The 19,941-nt window shown below is 45.5% G+C and overlaps 6 protein-coding genes across 6 annotated transcripts; 4 read left to right on the top strand and 2 right to left on the bottom strand.

The window, feature by feature from the left end:
* Positions 1 to 1,308: 1,308 nt before the first annotated feature.
* PtA15_12A320 (uncharacterized protein) lies at positions 1,309 to 2,071 on the bottom strand (the record flags this gene model as incomplete). Its single annotated transcript, XM_053161917.1, has 5 exons — positions 1,309 to 1,340; positions 1,442 to 1,547; positions 1,628 to 1,649; positions 1,741 to 1,820; positions 1,916 to 2,071. The coding sequence occupies 5 exons, from the start codon at positions 2,069 to 2,071 to the stop codon at positions 1,309 to 1,311; spliced, it is 396 nt and encodes a 131-aa protein (XP_053025886.1).
* A 1,607-nt stretch (positions 2,072 to 3,678) lies between these two features.
* PtA15_12A319 (uncharacterized protein) lies at positions 3,679 to 5,317 on the top strand (the record flags this gene model as incomplete). Its single annotated transcript, XM_053161915.1, has 9 exons — positions 3,679 to 3,690; positions 3,762 to 3,837; positions 3,950 to 3,964; positions 4,067 to 4,453; positions 4,560 to 4,704; positions 4,808 to 4,868; positions 4,962 to 5,030; positions 5,110 to 5,170; positions 5,289 to 5,317. 9 exons carry the CDS (start codon positions 3,679 to 3,681, stop codon positions 5,315 to 5,317), a joined length of 855 nt encoding a protein of 284 aa, XP_053025885.1.
* Positions 5,318 to 5,858: 541 nt separating this feature from the next.
* PtA15_12A318 (uncharacterized protein) lies at positions 5,859 to 9,266 on the bottom strand (the record flags this gene model as incomplete). Its single annotated transcript, XM_053161914.1, has 14 exons — positions 5,859 to 6,007; positions 6,100 to 6,563; positions 6,637 to 6,846; positions 6,939 to 6,956; positions 7,053 to 7,268; positions 7,348 to 7,614; positions 7,794 to 7,901; positions 7,988 to 8,138; positions 8,234 to 8,389; positions 8,469 to 8,582; positions 8,649 to 8,800; positions 8,880 to 9,009; positions 9,104 to 9,135; positions 9,211 to 9,266. The coding sequence occupies 14 exons, from the start codon at positions 9,264 to 9,266 to the stop codon at positions 5,859 to 5,861; spliced, it is 2,223 nt and encodes a 740-aa protein (XP_053025884.1).
* An 837-nt stretch (positions 9,267 to 10,103) lies between these two features.
* PtA15_12A317 (uncharacterized protein) lies at positions 10,104 to 14,771 on the top strand (the record flags this gene model as incomplete). The annotated part of the gene is made up of 13 exons (XM_053161913.1): positions 10,104 to 10,282; positions 10,379 to 10,455; positions 10,527 to 12,382; positions 12,449 to 12,605; positions 12,702 to 12,998; positions 13,067 to 13,277; positions 13,350 to 13,423; positions 13,493 to 13,812; positions 13,882 to 13,985; positions 14,070 to 14,247; positions 14,316 to 14,355; positions 14,456 to 14,568; positions 14,655 to 14,771. The coding sequence occupies 13 exons, from the start codon at positions 10,104 to 10,106 to the stop codon at positions 14,769 to 14,771; spliced, it is 3,723 nt and encodes a 1,240-aa protein (XP_053025883.1).
* Positions 14,772 to 15,693: 922 nt separating this feature from the next.
* Positions 15,694 to 16,463, top strand: PtA15_12A316 (uncharacterized protein; the record flags this gene model as incomplete). The annotated part of the gene is made up of 4 exons (XM_053161912.1): positions 15,694 to 15,858; positions 15,943 to 16,195; positions 16,266 to 16,345; positions 16,410 to 16,463. The coding sequence occupies 4 exons, from the start codon at positions 15,694 to 15,696 to the stop codon at positions 16,461 to 16,463; spliced, it is 552 nt and encodes a 183-aa protein (XP_053025882.1).
* A 1,231-nt stretch (positions 16,464 to 17,694) lies between these two features.
* PtA15_12A315 (uncharacterized protein) lies at positions 17,695 to 18,691 on the top strand (the record flags this gene model as incomplete). Its single annotated transcript, XM_053161911.1, has 6 exons — positions 17,695 to 17,734; positions 17,867 to 17,970; positions 18,044 to 18,097; positions 18,168 to 18,343; positions 18,414 to 18,495; positions 18,605 to 18,691. 6 exons carry the CDS (start codon positions 17,695 to 17,697, stop codon positions 18,689 to 18,691), a joined length of 543 nt encoding a protein of 180 aa, XP_053025881.1.
* Between the last annotated feature and the right edge of the window lie 1,250 nt (positions 18,692 to 19,941).

Genomic DNA, 19,941 nt, shown 5'->3' with positions numbered 1-19,941 from the left:
CCTCAACTTTGATACTATTATCCCCCAAAAAAGAAAATATCTTTGAGCGCCTTCATCCCATAGAAATGAAGCACCGCCACTCGTTTTATGATGGAATGCTTCTCTCGTTCATGGTAGACCTGGCCCCTCCAGCTATTCCTCACCTTATAGATCCTGTCTCCAAAAACTCACTTTGTCCACACTCGTTTTGATCACCCCTCGTATTGTTGTTGCTGTTGTCGTTCGCTCCGTTCCTTTCTGATTTACCTCCCAAAAAGTCTGGCATATTGAGTCTCGTTTTTTCAAGAAGAGTCGCCATTGTTATCTATTGGAGAGTCGATGGACAATTTTAACTTACAAATTCTCGCCGCTTTTTTCTTTTGAAAGCAAACATGCTTTCGTGAGTGAGTGAGCTCCGGCCCACATCTCGGCTCTATTGAACAAGAGGGACACAGTCGCCACACTCTTGAGTCTTAACAGCAACAGATGCCCAAAAAGAAGTGGGTTAAACCTAGAGGTCCACCAGCGTGGACCGTCGGCGTTGGTTCAAGTCTTCTTGAACCAAGGTATATCAGTCCATCAATTCTTCCTTCCTAATCAACCCAGTCCGAAAGCTCGCAAGGACCACAGCTCCTTGGGGTTGCTTCAAAAGAGGTCTGATGCGATCCAGGAAAAAACCATAAGGTCTACAAAATGCTTCCTGGAGTTCCTGAATGGCAAAAAGCTGGCATTAAAGCAGAAAGCTAACGACACCAACGAGATTCGAACTCGCGCAGGTAAACCTACCGCCTTAGCAGGGCGGCTCCTTAACCACTCGGACATAGTGTCTTTCGGTGGTGTAGTGATGAAGTGGCACGTACAAGTCCTGCGTCTATCGTGTTTCAAGCGGCAAGCCCTAACGTTCAACCTCCAACTGCCCTGATTTGGTGGCAAAGCGGAGCGGGGGAAGCCAATATGACAGCCAATCCAACCTTATGTGGGTCACTCTATTTTTATTCTCTGTCCCATCCTGGGGGACTTGCCTTATGCGCTCCGCCAGGATTTTGGCAGCATATCCTTTCCTCTTCGTCAAAACGCAGTCAATCTCAGGATGGTCAGATATTCTTGGTTTCAGATTTCAGCCGGGAAGATGGTGGTACTACAACATTCGGGAAACCTACAGCCAACTGGTTCAAGTACAACAACATCAACAATAGGAAGGATATTTTAACAACAGACCACTCTTCAGCTTTGAGCTCGAAGATCGAGTGACGATAGATAAAAAAAGACAGATGGATCGGTCGGTGTTGCAGAGGGTCGGTAGTTGTTTGCGCTTCGTTTCGCATGACTTCAATGCGTTTTGAGCGCGGCTGTCTCTTCCTCTACAAGAGCAAAAGCAAGCAGCTTTAGTTTGAATCGCGTGTCGAATCCGCGACTAATCACTCTGGGTGAAGACGTCTGATGAGGGGAGAAATAAACAAACCCGTCAAGATGCCTTCTTTGACTAGTTTTTCTGGTTCGGGTCGATGTGCAAGGGCCGCATTAAGCTTATCTTCCAATTGATTCTTCGATAATTCTGCTTGTTTGGCCTAAGTTCCTCAAATGAATGGGGAAAGCATGAGTTTCAAAGTATATGAAAAAAGGTCGGAACCAAATAGGAATACGTTACCTGTAAAGAAGGATCTAAATTGCTGAAATGTTCAAATAGATTAGAGATCATCAAGTTGTGGTCAATTGGTGTACCGCTGAGGAATCGATCAAGCTTTCATACATGGAGCGCACCCTGGTTTGAGGACGTTTTTTTCAATAAGCTCGGTTTTGTCCGGTCGATCAGCTAGCAGTTTCTCCAGCTTTCGAGTTTTCTATGAGCCACAGGCCGCGCGTGTTTTGCGAATCACAAACGAAGGAGAAAGATTAGTGAAACACAGAGCGGCTACGATCACTTCAGAGGGCGTACTTCGATTTCACTGATCCCTATATCAGAGGTGTCTATAGGGGCCACCTCTTCGACTGCCGTGGGTGGTGGGGTTTCCGTACTGGCAAGGTCCTTGGTCGGGTCGATTTCTAGAACTTTGGGAGTGATTGAAGCTGATTGGCAAACCGTCAAGTCCATAACTTTGGCCCGCTTTTCCGACAACCATAATTAGAGTGTGGATAAAGCTCGTCCACTCACCCATTGGGGAGGTGTCTGAGCTGATTTGTTTTGTGGATGAGGTTCTTGTTGCTGCCAGGCTGAGTTTGGATGTTATATTCGGCCGGGGTTGAAGGTTTTCACTGGCGCCAAGCACGAAGCCGAACTTGAAACGTCCTCGGCATGAGCACAAACAGGGTCCCCCGAACTTAACTCCCGCCACCTCGGCGCAAAACGCCCGCCTCACCGAGCTGATCAAAGTGACAAAGTCCCTCGAGGAGTCGAGACTTCGGGCCCCCGGGGGGTAGGCTGAACTCGCAAAGCAAGCCTCCGTCAGGAGGGGCTTTTCACCCCAAACTGGCCTGGTAAGATTTCTTGCTTCAATGATCTGTTTTCATTTTTTTAAAGAAAGTGTGATCTTTTAGGGATTGCAGCATCCTTCAAGAAATTCCTACAGAAAGAATCAACTTCACAACATGTACGCAAGTTGCCCAGTGCAGCTGTCAAGTCAACCACTGTCTGGAAATCCAGCAGTTTGGTGAATTTTGTGGATTTTTTGTGGGTGGCAGGATTTTTGTCAACAACCTCAAATCTTGTAGGTTGAACCAGCAAAATTAGGCCTCCAACCTAAGCTATCTTATTCCACAAGAAGTTATGGTGGCAAGGAATTATAAACTTTTGAAAATTCCTTCCACCAAAACTTGGAATCTAGCGCCCGCAAAATGGGGCAATAGGGCGTTCAGTCCCTCCTGCCAGGGGCCACCAGAGGCTTAATACTTGCAGCTGTCGGGGCCTTCTGCGCAAGATAACCAAGCACATCCAAGCTGTGTGCCCACATAAATCTATGTAACCTGCAAGGATGAATCGCTGGGATGAACCAACGGAGGTTGAAAAAGGCCCGCGGCAACCTGTGACTAGACGTTCAATGGATTTCCTTGGCAGAGGTCATTTGTGACGTGTTTCTTACTATCAGATTCACATTCTTGTGCCGCCATTGACCACGAATGATTGGTCTAATCTCGTAGGGCTAGTTTAAAGGATATCTGGGACAGAGAATTACCGAGCTTAACAAAGCCTCTTGAACGTCGAGCGTAGGCGTGAGGGAGGGACTTGTGTTAAGTTCGGAGAATGCGAGGATCCAATTGTTCGAGAATGATATTTAGTTTTTACCTGGTGTGATATGTGAAGGAGGCTGTGCGCGGCGCCCCCAAAATATATGATTGCCATATCCTTCTCATCTGCCAGATCTCATGCGGTTTGTTTCAAGCTGAGCCTGTGAGGTGCGTAATCACATCGTACCATCCATATCAAAAGAGTTGCCCCGCAAGCCAGAACATTGAGTCGAAACTCTATATCTTGCGCAAGTTCTTGGGTTCATTTGAATCGGAAGAGCTTTTCGTCTTCATGCAGTACTTCACGTGAGGGAACCGAATGGAAAAAATGGAAGCTGAAAAACCCATTGCAATGAGTGCGCCGGGGCGAGCTGCTAGCCATAAATACGACCTGCCCACTGTCCACTGTCTTGGTTAATCACAGTTTCCAGTGTTCGCACAACTCAATAGAACGCATAGGCACGAAAATTCCACACGATGATCAGGCTGGTGAGTACTAGCTTACGTCCAGATTTGTTGCCCAAATGGAGCATCCCTTGCCTCATCATCCTTTGCCACAGCTACTTTCCCTCATCGCCCTCTTTGCAGTCTTGATAGTTAGCGATGATGTGGGTGATCATAGAAAGTGTCTTAGTGGTAAGAAAAGAAAAGTTATTTAATTTTCAACCGTTTCTTGTACGAAGAGGCCCCTTTGAAAATTGACATTTCTACCTATTTTGATTGTCTGTCGTACTGTGCCTTCCACCAGGATTTATCCACCAAGGTAATATCGCATGACGTGGATATTTAGCAATTGGAAGGTAATTGGATCATTGCAAGTCACAGTTTTCTGATTGCCTCTATTGTACATTTCTCGCCCTTTCAGGGAAGACAACCGGAAGAATCTTATCGATCAACGGTGTCAATGTATACGTGGCAAATCCAAGCGGGCGTGGCCAAAGACACTCCAGCCTAACGGCCCAAAAGGCAATCTTGGTCTTTCCTGACGTTTTTGGAATCGACCTGATAAACATAAAACTGATCACAGATAAATTAGCAAATGACTTGAATACTTCCGCCTTCCTGGTCGATACATTCTCAGGCGATGACGTTCCTGATGGCCCTCAACCCAACCAGCTACCAGTAGGTTTTAATATCACGGAGTGGGGGAAGAGGCATGGCCCCGAGCAAGTTCTCCCACTCATCGAAAGTGTCATCAAGAACCTCACTGACCAGGGTGTCAAGCGATTTGCTGCCACTGGGTACTGCTTTGGTAACTACTTGCTTGTTTTTCTAAATCTTGTTCTTAAATAATCGTGACTTTGTGTCACTTGAAGATCGGGACTGAATTTTGGACCAACATTGATTTCATTGAGTAGGCGGGAAATATGTTTTCTTGAGCTCAGACAGAAACTGGATACAAGTGGGATCCACCTCCTATCCTAGCTTGCTGCAAGTACCGGATGACTTGTTGGAATTGCGAGATAAGAGCAAAGCTCCACTCTTGATCAATTCGTGCGAAATGTGAATCACTGAATTCGAGTGCTGCGTTTATCTCTTAACTACGGTTGTGTCGTTATGTCAAGTTTGAGTTGAACAATTGTTTTGTGGATCCACCTTCAAACAGTGATCCACAGTTCGGAGCTGACGCGCAGCAACGATCCGATGAACTCTTAGGTGATGGTCAAGTAAGCATCTTTCAGCATTTGTAGCTTCGTAATTATCTTGTTTAACTCATGCGATGTCTGCACTAATTTTTCTACATAATAAAATGAAAATAGTACAAGCCGGGCTACAAGAGAACCTATTACCCAGGTGCCTCTCATGGATTTGGTATTCGAGCCAACCTGGTGGGTTTCTTCCACCCTGGTTCTATCTGAACCACCATTCCTGGCTTAATCTGAGTTTCCTCTATTCAACTGGAAACAGAGTAACCCAGCAGAAAAACAGGCCTTTGACGACTCCTACAAGCAGATTGTGACTTGGTTCGGTACATATCTTTGAAGATGACTTCAAAATGAAGCGCAAAAAGAGGACTCAATTATCATTTGAGCTAGACTATTTCTTATAGTTTTAACATATTATTTCTTCATTGCCCAATTGCCCAGTGAAATTCACCCATGGGCCATCTCCATGAGCAGGATGTTCTCATATGCTTTTGTTTTGAGATCCTGTCGTTTAACTTGAAATGCGCTCCGATGTTATGAATGGAGAATCCAGTCATTTTCCTTTTATTTTGTATATTCGGCCCGAGGGAGTCAGGCTGTTGTTACATACTCGGCGAAAGAAACCCTTGACGCAAGCAAGTTTGGAGTAGATTTCTATCATATTAAGCCAGCAGAAAATGAAAAAGGCAGGCTCTGATGGCGAAAATCACAATGGTCAGCGCTGATTATTTTTCTTCGGGAAATGCTACTTATCAAAGTGGGATGACGAGTACCTGAGGTGAAGAGAACAAGGAAATAAAGGGCTTAGGGTGCATGGCTTTGACAATTGATAAAATAATAGTAAAAATTTGATCTTACAAGTACTCATACAACTTTCACAGTTCAACAAGGCAAGGCTCTAATTTTTTGGTAGGTAATGGATGGAAAAAATACGCCAAGTTGCTCCCAGTGATATCCAAACAACCGCTGATAAATAAGTGAGCCAGAATAGGAGAACGGCGGAAAGGAGTATCAGAATTCGACATTGATTGGTATAAACACATCTCTTCCGCCTGTGATTGATAGTATCACAACATCAGTCAAGTCGTCCGTTCCAAGTTGACTTCGTCGTCGATTGGTTCCAATCGGATCGATTGCGAAATGTATTTGGGTTGATTCACCTAAAAGAGGTCCAAACCGTCACGTCAAGTCGAACAAAATCCACACGACCTCTCGCTGGAATGACCAAAAAAGTAAGGAATCGAGAACTAACCTGCGGACAGATTACCCGAGAGTTGGCTAATTTTCAACCAATCTTCGCAAACGTTAGACTCCCCATTCTTGGGAACCAATTGCCAAGCGACTGAGAACTTCTTGAGATTTGTTAATTCAATGGAAGATCCCACCAGTTCGCCCCCATTGATGACAAGATTGGAATTTCCAGTCTCGTCTTGAGAAGTGTTGAGAAAGTTGAATGCGATCCCTTCGGGCACGACTTTGAGGTCCGGTAATGCCTCGTTTTCCAATCCATCTAGCTCTCTTAACAACTCATTTTGCATCTTATCTCTCTTCTCCGTCATAACCGTGTAGATCTTCATTTTCATTGTCGAGGCCACTGGTTTGTGATCACTCCAAGTGATCGATGGGTAACTGTCGTACGATAGAATCTGAATGTCGTTCACCCTTCCCGGTAAATACAAAATCCTGTCTGTATACGCAGGTATCCGCTGTTTTTCACTAATGAGACAGCAGTGTGAATAAGCGAGAAAACCCCGTCGGTCAAACAAAGTTTGCCTGATATTATGCGAACCTAGTATCAAAATTATTGGTTCCAACATCGAACTTGTAGGTCGGCTTGAACTCAATAACGCCTTCTTGGAACTGTTGAAATGCTTTTCCCGTTTCAATCTGTTGCTTAAGTTGGTCAAATGATAACAAAGCGCTGCAGTCTTCAACTGATGGGCTTTCAGCCAAAGCCTTTGCCTGTGCGTAGGTGGTGTTCAAGCGGTAGTTGAGATCACTGGAGACAGAATCATTTACCCCGGGGTTTCTCGTATTAGTGAAAATACTTTCAGTTCCAACCGAAAGCGGAAAGGGGGAGAGGATTCTTACCCAGCCCAAATCAAGTGTCTAGGAGTAAGGGAGGGAAAGAGTCATTACATCAGCCCCAGTGGCCGGAAAACTGATCAAAATTAATCATTTATGAATCCGAAAAAGCAAACTTACCCCGTGCGGAAGATATCGGCGTTAGGCGGTGGCGCAGTTGGGCCTTCGCCCGGGAACCTCAACTGGGGAATTGAAACCAATGATCGCGGTGGACCAGGACGGGTCGGAAAAGTGATCCTTCGACAGATCTCGAGATAATCGCGATTTCTTGCCTCATATTGTTCTTGAAAGGCAGCCAGATGACTATTCACCAAGGTTAGATAAGTGTCACAGACTCTGGATGGGTGAAGAACGCGAATACCCAATGATTTAGTCAGCGTTTGGCGCATTCCAGTCAAAAAAGGGACTCATGTACTTGAGACGAACAGCCGTAGCGCCCTTGTTGCCCATCCCTAATGCGCCAGTGCCAAGATAGGTGCTTGAAACATTCGAAATGTCCTTGGCAATACTTTCATCTACGAAGGCAATGATCAACAAGCCAACGAGCTGCTGACTGGAAACCTTGATCACTCTCTGCATCCCGATAGACTCAATTGACTTTTGGGCCACTTCACACCAAAAGTTTTCTCGCTGCGGAGTATATCGTATAAATGCTTCAGGAGTATCATCTATTTCTTGTAAACTGAAAAGAAAAGAGTCAGATTAGTGAAGTTATTCGTAATAAGGGAGCTGTGAGCTATACATTGGGCAGAAAAATGACAAGTCAAAGCTAGCCTGCGCCAAAAATGTCTTTTTACCCACTGTACAGCACTCAGAAGGCAATGAAACTCTTCACGAGATTTGGGGCCTTGAACCACTCACCAGATGACATAGAGATCAGATTTATCCTTCTCTGCATCCGGTACGATCCAATCTTGAAGACTTCCGATGGGTTGTTTGCCAAAGACATTCCAGGTGCAAACCCTTACTCTGGATTGATTGAAAGTCGCGGAGTCCACATCAAATTTTTTCAATTCAAGCAGTTCACAAGGGGAAGCAAAAACTTGCGGACAAACTTGATTTCCTTCGAGGTGACATAATCATCTTCGAGCTCGCGGAGTCGTTCATTCAGCCAGTTTTGCCTCCATTCCGGTAGGTCAGGGGCAATACTAGGTGGTTTCGGGAAATTGGGGGAGGGTGTACTGAGCGTTGCAGAGGGGGAGATGGCTTGAGGGGATAATACGTTGGAAGAAAATGAAATCAAGTGTAGGGTGAGTGCATGGACTCTAACATTGAAATGGGGCCGAAACAACAAAACTTACGTGGTGAAGTGAGCAACTTTGATAGGCGAGCTTGTACGGAAAGGTTGACTTCAACGGGCGAAACAGTTGGGCTGCTTGGGGATGTGGCTTTCTTTCGAGATATGTATCGATCAATCCACGGGCCAAGGAGATCAGGGTTCCAAATTTGATGCTCAGCTGTGAGAAAAAAGAGAAAAATATGGGGCGTTGCTCAGAGCAGTTTTGATGAATTAGTTTGAAGATTCAAAACACTAACCAGCAATCGCCGTGAGTCTTCGAATTTCTGAAATCGCGTCTTTCAACGCTTGTCTATCCAAACTCGATACTTCAATGAGTTGATCGCCTCCGATACTAAATTTACAACGCAAAACTAGTAATACAATGTTATTAACCAAAGGTGACAATTCATCTTCTGACGGGATAGTGCTGAGAATACCTTTGGGGGCATCCTGAGTGATGTCATCTGCAAGCCTGGTTGGTTCCTGAACCGAAGCAGTGACTTCAGAAATCGAAATGTCCATCGCTGAGACGATTGGTAAGACGGCCAAAATGACACTCGGTTGGCTAGCGCAGGAAACTAACAGCAAACTAATTGCAGCAAATTCAGCCTGTATAATCCAGTCTAAAGAATGAGCCTGAAGGCAACGAGCGAAATTGTTGGACTGACGATGATTGTTCGAATTCTGATTCCACATTACAAATTATCGCCAAGATCACTGATTTGCTTTGAGCGGACTTTGCTGGCGGAGCTGTTTGATGAGTGACGACCTCGACAAACGTAACCAATTTAACATGTTCTGCGTGAAGGATCGACTTTCTTAATTTTTTTTCCGGATACCAAGCTAGGACTTATGATCAGGTTTTCGAATTGAGAGTGAAGCAAAGACACACCCTGAGGTGATACCTTCTCTAGAACAACTGAGCTGACAGAAACGAAAGAATACTCCAGTCAGGTTCCAGGGATTATAAATTCTTGATTTGAAAGGAAAATGGCTTACTAGATATCAGTCTGATTAATCTTTGTAGGCTGCACTGTTTTCAGCAACCAATCCATCTGTGTTCTGAGTCTTGACGGTTGTTTGAAGATGATTATATGCTCTGAGGGAGACTGAGAGTTCCGCAAGCTCCTGCAGGTGGTGCCAGCTCCCGCTTATGTAAAGAGGGTACCCGAGCTTGTACCGGTTCGATCGGAGGCTCCCGAAGGAGCACTCTTCCGCCATCACGAGTCGATTCACGACTCCACCAGTCCTCCCGAGCAGATAACACCAGTCATTACGTCGGAAAGGTGCTTTTTTCAACCAAAGAATGTTGACATCGTAACGGCCAGCCGTTTCGGCTACATGGCGATCTCGCTCCTGGGCTGAGCCTGTGGGTACCTGTCCGCAGAGGGTGTGCACCTGCAATACCGCTGGGGGTGAGAGGGAGGACCGCAGGTACACATGAGAACTTCCAAGGCAGGTTTGAGTCCAGTTTTCTGGTGGGAACTGTGCCAGCTCCTGGAATCGGAACTGGATGGGTCTTGAGATCAGAAACTGGATTTCTATTTGTAAAATAGCTTGTTGTGCTCTCTTACCATAGCCACTCGAACGGATGGTCCGGGGGACCAGGCCCCAAGCAGAGTGATCTCTGTATAGAGGAGACTTTTGTAGTTTCTGATGATACCAGACTCAACCAGAGCATGTGCTCCGAAACTCGCTATTTTTTGGGGATTTGATGATGTGCGATCTCGGCGCGGCCGGCTTCCGCAGCGCTGTCAGTCTCTTCCCCCCGGGAGACGGGGGAATTGAATGGCCCCCAGGTCAAGCGGTCATCAAGTTCGCAGAAATCCTTCCACCGCATAAGCTTCAAGTCAAAGCCCGAGTGTGCAGATTACATCCGAATCGACTACGAAATGGCTGACGATGAGAACCAGATCGAAGCCGAAATTCAAGCCGAACAAAATGCACGTCTGAAGAAACGAGATGAATCAACCCAGCGCACCGACACCAACAAGGCATCCTTGACCGGCGGTCCTTCGTACGACTTGGATATCTACAGTGGCAATGGTCGTTTTGAGGGCTATGACACAAGGTAAGATACACATCCAGAAAATCTTCCTGTTGCCTCTAATGCCAATGGGTGCTTTTTCAAAAGTTGATGGTTAGCTGCTTGATTGGCCCAAACCAGTATCCAAGTTGGGGGGCGAAATGTCGACCGCATGGAAGAAGAAGAAGAAGACAGGCCGACCCGAATGCTAGATTCCTGTTGAGCCATCTTCAATTGTTGCAGTCTCATCAACTTCGCTTGCATCTGATTATCTGTGTATGCCATTTAGACACTGCGCCAAAGCAGTTTTTGCAGGAGTTAGCTGACGATGCAGAGGACGCAGAAGACCCGCTTCTCTCAGCCCTCAAGGCAAAAGAAATCCAATCCCGTCAATCCGATTACCACAACAGACGGTTCGATCGTGACCCTGGGGCGGCTGTCGGATCAGATCCGTTTGCATCCCAGTCAAATGACAAAGCTCAAGAGGAAGGCAGCTACAAGGAGGCGATGCGCAGGGCCGAATTAGAGCGGGAAGAAGCTCGGGTAATGAAAAAGATTAAAGAAAAACAGAGCGAGACATCCGATCAGATGGATGTCGATCACCCCGAAAGGGCCAAAACGCCGACAATGGAGGAACCGCCGACGCCTGTCTCCTCTACTGGTAGGAAAAAACGTCGTTGGGATGTTGCCGATCCCAATTCCACCACCACTTCAGGCGATTCCTCTGCAACGACCCCATCCACTGGTGAGTGGTCCAACACCGAAGGATCCGGCACCCCCGCCAAAAAATCCCGATCGAGGTGGGACCAAACACCAGCACCCGGAACAGCGGATGGTGCAACCCCCCGGAAATCTCGCTGGGATCAAACTCCCGTCAATAATGGAGCAGCCACCCCGATGGTCGCTGGACAATTCGGTCAAACCCCACTTCATGTTAGTGGTGCTAATGGGTTTGCGATCCTCGGAGGGGAGATGTCAGAGCTTGACAAACGAAACAGACCACTCTCAGATGAAGAGCTGGATGCGCAACTTCCATCAGAAGGATACGAAATCGTTACTCCACCCGCTGGCTACGCGCCTATCCGTACACCAGCCCGCAAACTGATGCAAACTCCAGCCAGCACCAGCGGCGGGTTCACCATGCAAGAAGACTCGGCGGGTCTTGGGGGCTCGATGAGTCTGGCTCCAGAACTTCCCACAGAGATCGAAGGCGTAGGCCAGTTGCAATTTTTCAAGCCGGAAGATGCTCAGTATTTCGGAAAAATCTTATCGGGTGAACAAGACGAATCCAATCTAACAATAGAAGAGTTGAAGGAGAGAAAGATCATGCGCCTGTTATTAAAAATCAAGAATGGTGCCCCGCCGATGCGAAAAACGGCCCTACGGCAGATCACCGATAAAGCGAGGGAATTCGGCGCGGGTCCTTTGTTTGACAAAATTTTACCACTCCTTATGGAACGAACTTTGGAAGACCAAGAGCGACATCTATTAGTGAAAGTGATTGATCGTGTTTTGTATAAGCTAGACGACTTGGTGCGACCGTATGTGCACAAAATTCTCGTGGTCATCGAGCCTCTATTGATCGACGAAGATTACTACGCGCGTGTAGAGGGCCGTGAAATCATCTCCAATCTATCTAAAGCTGCTGGACTCGCCCACATGATTTCAACCATGCGGCCTGATATTGACCATGTCGATGAATATGTTCGAAACACGACTGCAAGAGCGTTCTCGGTAGTGGCCTCTGCGCTGGGTATACCCTCCCTTCTACCTTTCCTGAAGGCAGTGTGTAAGTCTAAAAAGTCTTGGCAAGCTCGACACACGGGTATCAAAATTGTCCAACAGATTGCCATCATGATGGGATGTGCGGTCCTTCCGCATCTGAAAAACTTGGTCGAATCCATTAGTCATGGATTGGAGGACGAGCAGCAAAAGGTGAGAACGATGACTGCACTTGGCATCGCTGCACTCGCCGAAGCTGCTTCTCCTTATGGGATTGAAAGTTTCGATAGCGTTTTAAAGCCACTGTGGACTGGCATCAGGAAGCATCGTGGGAAAGGGCTCGCGGCGTTCTTGAAAGCCATCGGGTTCATCATTCCTTTGATGGATGCTGAGTATGCGAACTATTACACTAAGGAAGTGATGGTCAGCTCAACTTATATCAATCCCTATCGGTACTATTCTCATGCTCACGGTCTTTGTCTATCTCAGGTGATTTTGATCCGAGAATTCCAATCGCCCGACGAAGAAATGAAGAAGATCGTACTTAAAGTCGTCAAACAGTGTTCAGCGACAGACGGTGTCCAACCTCAGTATGTTAAGGTAGAAATCCTGCCCCAATTTTTCGCCAACTTTTGGGTGCGAAGAAGTCAGTCCTCTTTTTCTCTGTTTCAAGAAGGAATTTCGACCAGTTGGTCGTTTGCTCTTATTCCGGATAATTAACCTGGCTTCTAACGTTTCACAGTGGCATTGGATCGACGAAACTACCGCCAAGTAGTCGAGACTACCGTAGAATTAGCTAACAAGGCTGGGGTTACGGAAATTGTCAGTCGTATTGTGAACGATTTGAAGGATGAGTCAGAGCCGTACCGAAAGATGGTGATGGAAACCATTGAGAAAGTCATATCGGCACTTGGAGCCAATGACATCGACGAACGTCTGGAGGTCCAACTAATTGACGGGATCATCTATGCCTTTCAAGAACAAACAGTCGAGGATATTGTGATGCTTGAAGGCTTTGGAACCGTCGTCCATGCCTTAGGTAATCCTTTCCTTGATTTACGCAACTGAATCGACTACATGTGCTAACCAACCGCGCTCTCCGTTCAGGAATTCGTGTCAAGCCTTATCTTACTCAAATTGTTTCCACTATTTTGTGGAGATTGAATAACAAATCGGCTAAAGTTCGTCAACAAGCGGCTGATCTGACCAGTAAACTCGCGGTCGTTATCAAACAATGCGGAGAGGATCAGTTATTATCTAAACTTGGAGTAGTTTTATTCGAACAGCTCGGCGAAGAATACCCAGATACCTTAGGAAGGTATGCCCCCATTCAAACTTCTATTTAGTGGTCAACGATCAACTGACTTCTTGGCATCGTTTCATCTGCCAGTATAATTGCTGCTGAAGCTTCCATTGCCAATGTGGTGGGTATGACACAAATGAGCCCGCCTGTGAAAGACCTGCGTGAGTGATGAGTTGAGTGTGAAGTCGCAGCCACTATCTGGTGATATTCAAGCTTGATTTTGTTTTCAGTTCCTCGGATGACGCCTATCCTTCGAAACAGGCACGAAAAAGTGCAAGAAGCCTCGATCAACTTAATCGGTCGAATTGCTGATCGTGGAGCTGAATTTGTGTCTGCGCGTGAATGGATGCGAATTTGTTTCGAGTTGCTTGATTTACTCAAGGCCCATAAGAAAGCCATCCGACGAGCTGCCGTCAACTCGTTTGGTTACATCGCGAAAGCCATCGGTCCCCAGGATGTGTTAAGTGTTCTGCTCACCAATCTGAGGGTTCAAGAGAGGCAGAGTCGTGTCTGTTCAACAGTTGCGATTGCTATCGTCGCGGAAACTTGTGTAAGTACACTAGCCTATTTGACCATCCTTGTTTCGAATACTCAAGCAATCTGCTGTACTGGGTTACAGGGTCCCTTCACATGTATACCTGCTATTTTGAACGAGTATCGAACCCCGGAGTTGAACGTGCGAAATGGGTGTTTGAAATCTTTGTCGTTTTTGTTCGAGTATATGTAAGTTCTTCGTGGTCCCTTTCACTGCGCTCACTGGTGGCCTCGAGGAAGAAAGAGCCGACTTGAAATTTTTCGGGGTATCAGTGGCGAGATGGGTAAAGACTATATCAATTCGGTCGCTACCTGCCTAGAGGACGCTCTGACAGATCGAGATCTAGTACATCGTCAGACGGCTTGCTCGATTGTCAAACATCTTGCGCTCGGTACAGCGGGTTTAGGGCAGGAAGAAGCTAACCTTCACTTAATGAATCTCGTTTGGCCAGTAAGTCGTGTGTTTAAGCTGTCATTAAATCGAATATCGGTATCTCAACTTACGCTACTATCTTTCAGAATTGCTTTGAAACCTCTCCGCATGTCATTGGTGCTTGTAGTAAGTATCTTCCTGCTTGTCAATTTTTTATAAGCTTTCTAGCATCCCAGTATGGCCCTGATTAGTTTGTTTTCATCTGCTCATTCTATTTCCCACTTAGTGGATGCTATTGAGGCTATGAGAGTAGCTGTCGGGCCTGGAGTTGTACTGCTTTACACTCTACAAGGGCTCTTTCATCCTGCCCGCAAAGTGCGGGAAGTATATTGGCGAATAGTAAGCTAGTTCACTCCTTTTTTCTGACCTTTTTAATCAAAAGCGTTTTCCGTTCAGAAACTGATTGTCTTTCTTTTTCCACGCAGTACAATTCTAATTATCTCGGAGCTGCGGACGCGATGGTTCCTTTCTATCCTAACTTGGCCGATGCGTCTGATGATGTCAGGGACTATAGTCGCGACATGCTGTTGGCCTGGATTTAAGTCGCCTAATCGGTGTACATTTCATCCTTCTTTCTTCTTATCCCAAATCCTTAGCGCCGCCTTACAATCTTGACTGTTAGCATGATTTAGATCATCGTATCATTTGCGCTCGGCTTTTTTATTCTCAGATGACCAGAATTACAATTCACTCGTCAAAGAAAAATTAACTCCAAATCATACTCCACTGTGGATTGAGTTTTTAGGCCAGATGTGAGCTCAGTTGCGCGCCCGCATTGTACTGTGCTGAGCTGCCTGGGATGGCGCCGAAACCCTGCCCGGCGCCGAACTTAACTACGTTCCTGGGCGCGAAGCCCCCCCTTCCGAAGGAGAACTATGAAAGAGTCGGATTTTTGGGCCTGGCAGGTTTTTCCAACTTGGCAGGGAAAAAACAGAAAATAAAATAAATTTTCAATCATATTTACCAGGTGGCATGGAAAACATGAAAATTGTTCTACAGTGGAATTCCACTGGGTCCAAACATCACGCCCAACAATGTGTGGCCTCAAACAATTGAGATCACAACAGATCTCCCAGGGGCCAGAAAAGAGCCCTTGGATTAGGAGACTTATTTAACTTCCTAGAAATTGCTTGGAACAGATTTTAGTTGATAATCAAAGTCAGTAATCTGTCAAATCAATTGGGGGCTTGATTACGTGACGCATTAGGGGGGTTCACGTTGCAAAAAAAGCAATGCTGATTTCGCCTGCTCATGCAGCTGTGAGTAAGGTTTATGCCTTGCAGATTGCTTCCAAAGGGGAGCTGCCCAGCCAAACCTTTTTGCTTTCTCACGATTTTCAAAAGCTGCATCTGCTGGTTTTGGTTGCTGATTTTCGAAATCAGCCTTACGTGAACCCCCCTATTGGCTTACTTTCCTTTTCCTATCCATGCACGCGAACATGCTGCCTTCCCCAACGATTACATAATGCAACATCCACTGAGGTGGTCGAACGGCTATCTGCCGATCTATGCAAGTGCAGACGGAAAGGAAGTTTTCCATTTTACCAAGAAGAAGTTGGTCCCATCCCGTGGGAATACTACGAGCGTAATTGCGGACGAATCTTACAAGACGTTATTTGAGCTCGTCTCGGTCAGTTCTGTTACCCCTAAACACGGTGATGACTAACAGCTGTCGACCGGCTCTAATGGATTCCTTTCCTTCCACACTCTACAGAGCAATGATCTCTGTAACTGGGGGTCAACCTACACGGAGTTCGAAGATCCCAACCAGAAAGGCAAAACCCCCAAGCGAGAATATAAAATGGACCCAAAAGCCCTTGGGAACGATGTCTGGCGCTTTAACTTCCTTGATGATCGCTCAGGTGCCCGGCAATACTACAAGTTCAAAAAAAACTTTACGAACCTAGGAGGCAAGATTTATAAGGTGGACGCAGGTACACCTGCCAAACTGGTTGGCCTCCCCAGAAGTTAGTATCATCTCTCTGCATTTGTGCCACAACTACAGACTCGCATCTAACTCTTGATTGATTCCATTAGATCAAAAGCGAAGAGACGCCTGGTGGCATACTACTCAAGAGGTCGAGACTTTTACTCTTTCCATTGGTGATGCCCCACTGGTGGGTCCCCGCTAATCTAAAGTAACTTGGAAAAAGAGTCCTGATTCGAGTCTTTGTCCAATAGGTTGAATTGATCACTTTGATGGCCTTAGTCTTTGACAAAGCCTATACTTGTTGATATAACTAACTAACTACCCCCCTCCTCGGGCGGAGTGGCAAACCAAAACATTGCACCGACTAGATGGAGACAGGGACCCTCCCAGTCCTCCCTCTGGTTACAGAGGAGGGTCAAGTTAGAAATACTGCCTACCGATTCGGTTGTCATCCCTTGCTGAGTTTCAGGTTATAAATGGGCCGGGCTTGTTTCCAATAACTGTGGCCGAACCCGCGCTGCCTATTTGCCAGTGGACCGGCCTGGCTCAGAAATAAAAAAAAAATATGACTGGCCGAAGCAATACATAGTCGGGCTTTGGCGCGGCGGGGTTTTGCCTGCTGAACAAAGCAATGAAATTAATTTTACGACTCGAAAGTTAGAATAGTCAATGGAGGACTTCGTGTCAATCTGCAGCCCCCTGCAGAGCCAGATCTGCAGGTGCAGCTAGAAAACATTAACTTTTGCGGGGACAGACTGTCCCAGGGGCTGCAGATCTGGTTCTGCAGGGTCTCTAGATCTCGACGGTAAGTCCTCCATGTTCTGCCAAATTTTCTGGAGTAAGGATGCTTGCATCCCGCGATCACGGCTCGGGAGGGATGTGCACCTAAAGTGCGCTAAAAAAAGGGTGGCCTCTTTCTGTGGATCAGAAAAGCAGTAATTTCCTTGTGTGGTCGGTCTCAATGTCTCGGTATCCTATCACAATTAATAATTCTTGCAATCGGTATCCTATCACAATTAGTACTTCTTTCAAGAGGCGTTGTTAGACAATAAATAACGAACTTAATGGTGAAAATACTATACGCGGGTTAGGTTACGGTATAACCTGTCCGTCCTCGACTACACTTCCAAGTTCCATCTCAACATCTAATGAAGACAGAACAGTTGCTAGTCTTCTCCAGTTCATATAGCGACACCCTCTTGGGTTTCCTCGCCGACTGTTTCTAAAGTAAAAGCGCTCTCGTGAGCCATGATTATTTTTCCTCAAAATATCTGAAATCCCATTACTTCGTAGGTCAATCTGTCCAATAAAAAAAGATCATCATCAAGTTATATGACAATTGATTCATCCTTCCTATCCTCACTTGCTCGAACTGACATCCATCTAGTAGAAGTGAATCCCGGCGATTTGTTTACACTTTCCATTGCTCCATTTTGAAACTGAGGTAGACGACTACATTTTTTACGTTGTTTGATTCTTAGCTTCAGCTAAAACTCTGATTGCAAAGACGCGCTTGCCGAAATCATATTCGACCGAATGTTATTTCCCCTTATTCTCATCCTGGTTTTCCACTCGGGTAAGGAATCCTTCATGAGTCTCCAACTCCAGCGGATCGTGAATAACATTTGATTAAGATGTACTTTAATGATATTTCTGCTTTTACGATCTATCAAAAATCAAATAACAAATACCTAAACAAATCAAAAAGCATCGATTGTCAAGTGCCAGGGAACTAATCTGTGTTATCTTACGGGTGGAACGGTTCCCCTGACCAAGGAGGTGGTGCCCCCCACAGATGTCAAATGTCCTGGGGTTAGTTATCAGTCTCTTGTTTTGATTAAAGAACTCGCCTTGATTCAAACACACCTTACAAATTCAATCACAGGGAAAAACGGTATTGGGGAAAGTTCCAGACCTCCTGGTTGACAACACGCGATTTGTAGGTCCCACTGAACTCGCAACCCCTTATTGTGGCTGTATTTATTCACGAACCTTTTTTTGTTTATCAGTCCCAGATCGATTTTACCCAAAGTAAATCCAAACCGGGAAGATTTGCATTGGATAAATTCACATTCTCTGGTGAAGCAGATCGGCCTGCATTGCTAACGGCAGGCAAATTATACACCGCTGCTAATGCAGCTTTGAGAGTCAGGGGCGACAAAAATACCATAAATAAACTGAAAGTGTAAGTAATCTTTTCCATCCAAAATTGATTCATCAAAAGCTGCTCCATCTAAGATATGCGTTTTCTCTAGGGTTGACTTCTTTATCGCAAGTCAAATTGAGGCAGCCAAAGGCGAAGCCGGAAATGCTAACCAAGCAAGACTACTGGACAAGGTCAGCCTTCCAATTGAAATTATTTATGATGATATTACCCATAGACCTGGCCTGTGGTTGAAAAAAGTGTCTCTGTACTGACTTGATCACTTTTTTTCAACAAGCATAGGTCCTCAAAAACTGCATAGGCAAGAGTTGTAGTAGCAAGGACCGGGATGACCTCACTGTCATGCGCAAAAAGTTAGACAAATCATGAGAAGAGCCGAAGACTTAAACCAAAAGACAGCAAAAGCACAGTGTTATAATCAATGGCAATGTGAGCTGGAATAATGCCTAACCGCAATGATGATCTCCACTATCACAGTGAAGAGACAATTCATTTTGTATACATATGAGTCTTGAGAGCCTTACAGCTTGAGGTCACGCATCAATTTCCTGTTCAGAAATAAAAACAGACATTAAATAGCAGTTGTCCTCAAATTTGCTTGCATAATATTATGGACGATTCTGCCCGGGTTATGCAAGCATGCCCCAGCCAAAAAATGTTCACAGCTTTATCTTTATAAATTTATGTGTCAAATTTTTATCCCTGCCCTTCAGTGTTTCAAAGAAATTAATTAATCTATGGGAAATCATTCATCTTTTCATTGAAAAGGTAGATAATATTTTCATGTATTTATGTGTCTATACTAGCTTCAATTTACTCCACCACTCTTAATTAGGAATATAGTTGAATCTGTGTTTGTATGTTTATACACCCAACTTGTGATTTGCCTATGGTGTTGTGCAAGGTTGTGCACTGAGAATATTCATGATTTGACCTATAGGTATTCCATGTCCTCTGAGGCTGCGGTCAACTCAAACAAACTTGCCCAAAGCAAGACCCCTTGTAGTGTACCCCCATGGAATTGCCAGCTATGCCAAGAGTTGTGCAAAGATAGCATAACTCTTTTAACAGCTGGTGTGTTCCCTTACCTGTTAGTTGCAACACTGGGCAGTTACGCTCACCTGAATCAGAAGCATAACAGTTAAGTAGCTTTCATTTCACTCATTACCATCACTTGACCCGCAGCAGCTCTTACCAATCTTTTGGGTTTCTTGGGGCCGCTAACTAGTAGTAGTAACTACCACTACGCCATCCACAAGATAATCAAGAGCGGATGATAATATAAGGCCCTTTTTTAGACTTTCGTGCTCTGGTGCTGGTGCTGGATAGCGCTGATAATGTGTTATCCACGTTACTGGGCTAGATTTCTGCACGAAATATTAAAAGTTGACCATATGATGTATGATTGACCAACAAAAAACCCATACCGTAAAAAGGATTTAAAAATAACATAAAAATAACGAGAGAAATTACAGACATGATGGGGAAAAAGTATACAAAAATGAGAGGGGGCGTAAGAAAGCCCAGGGGAAATCTGATATGGTGACCAGAAAAAAGAACCGCTAAACAGGTGAGGGGACAAAAAACGAAGAAAAGGAGCAGCAATGTGTAGATGAGTG

The sequence above is a fragment of the Puccinia triticina genome, chromosome 12A (assembly GCF_026914185.1).
Source record: "Puccinia triticina chromosome 12A, complete sequence".
NCBI classification, from domain to species: Eukaryota; Fungi; Basidiomycota; class Pucciniomycetes; order Pucciniales; family Pucciniaceae; genus Puccinia; species Puccinia triticina.
This window is presented reverse-complemented; position numbering and strand designations above follow the sequence as displayed.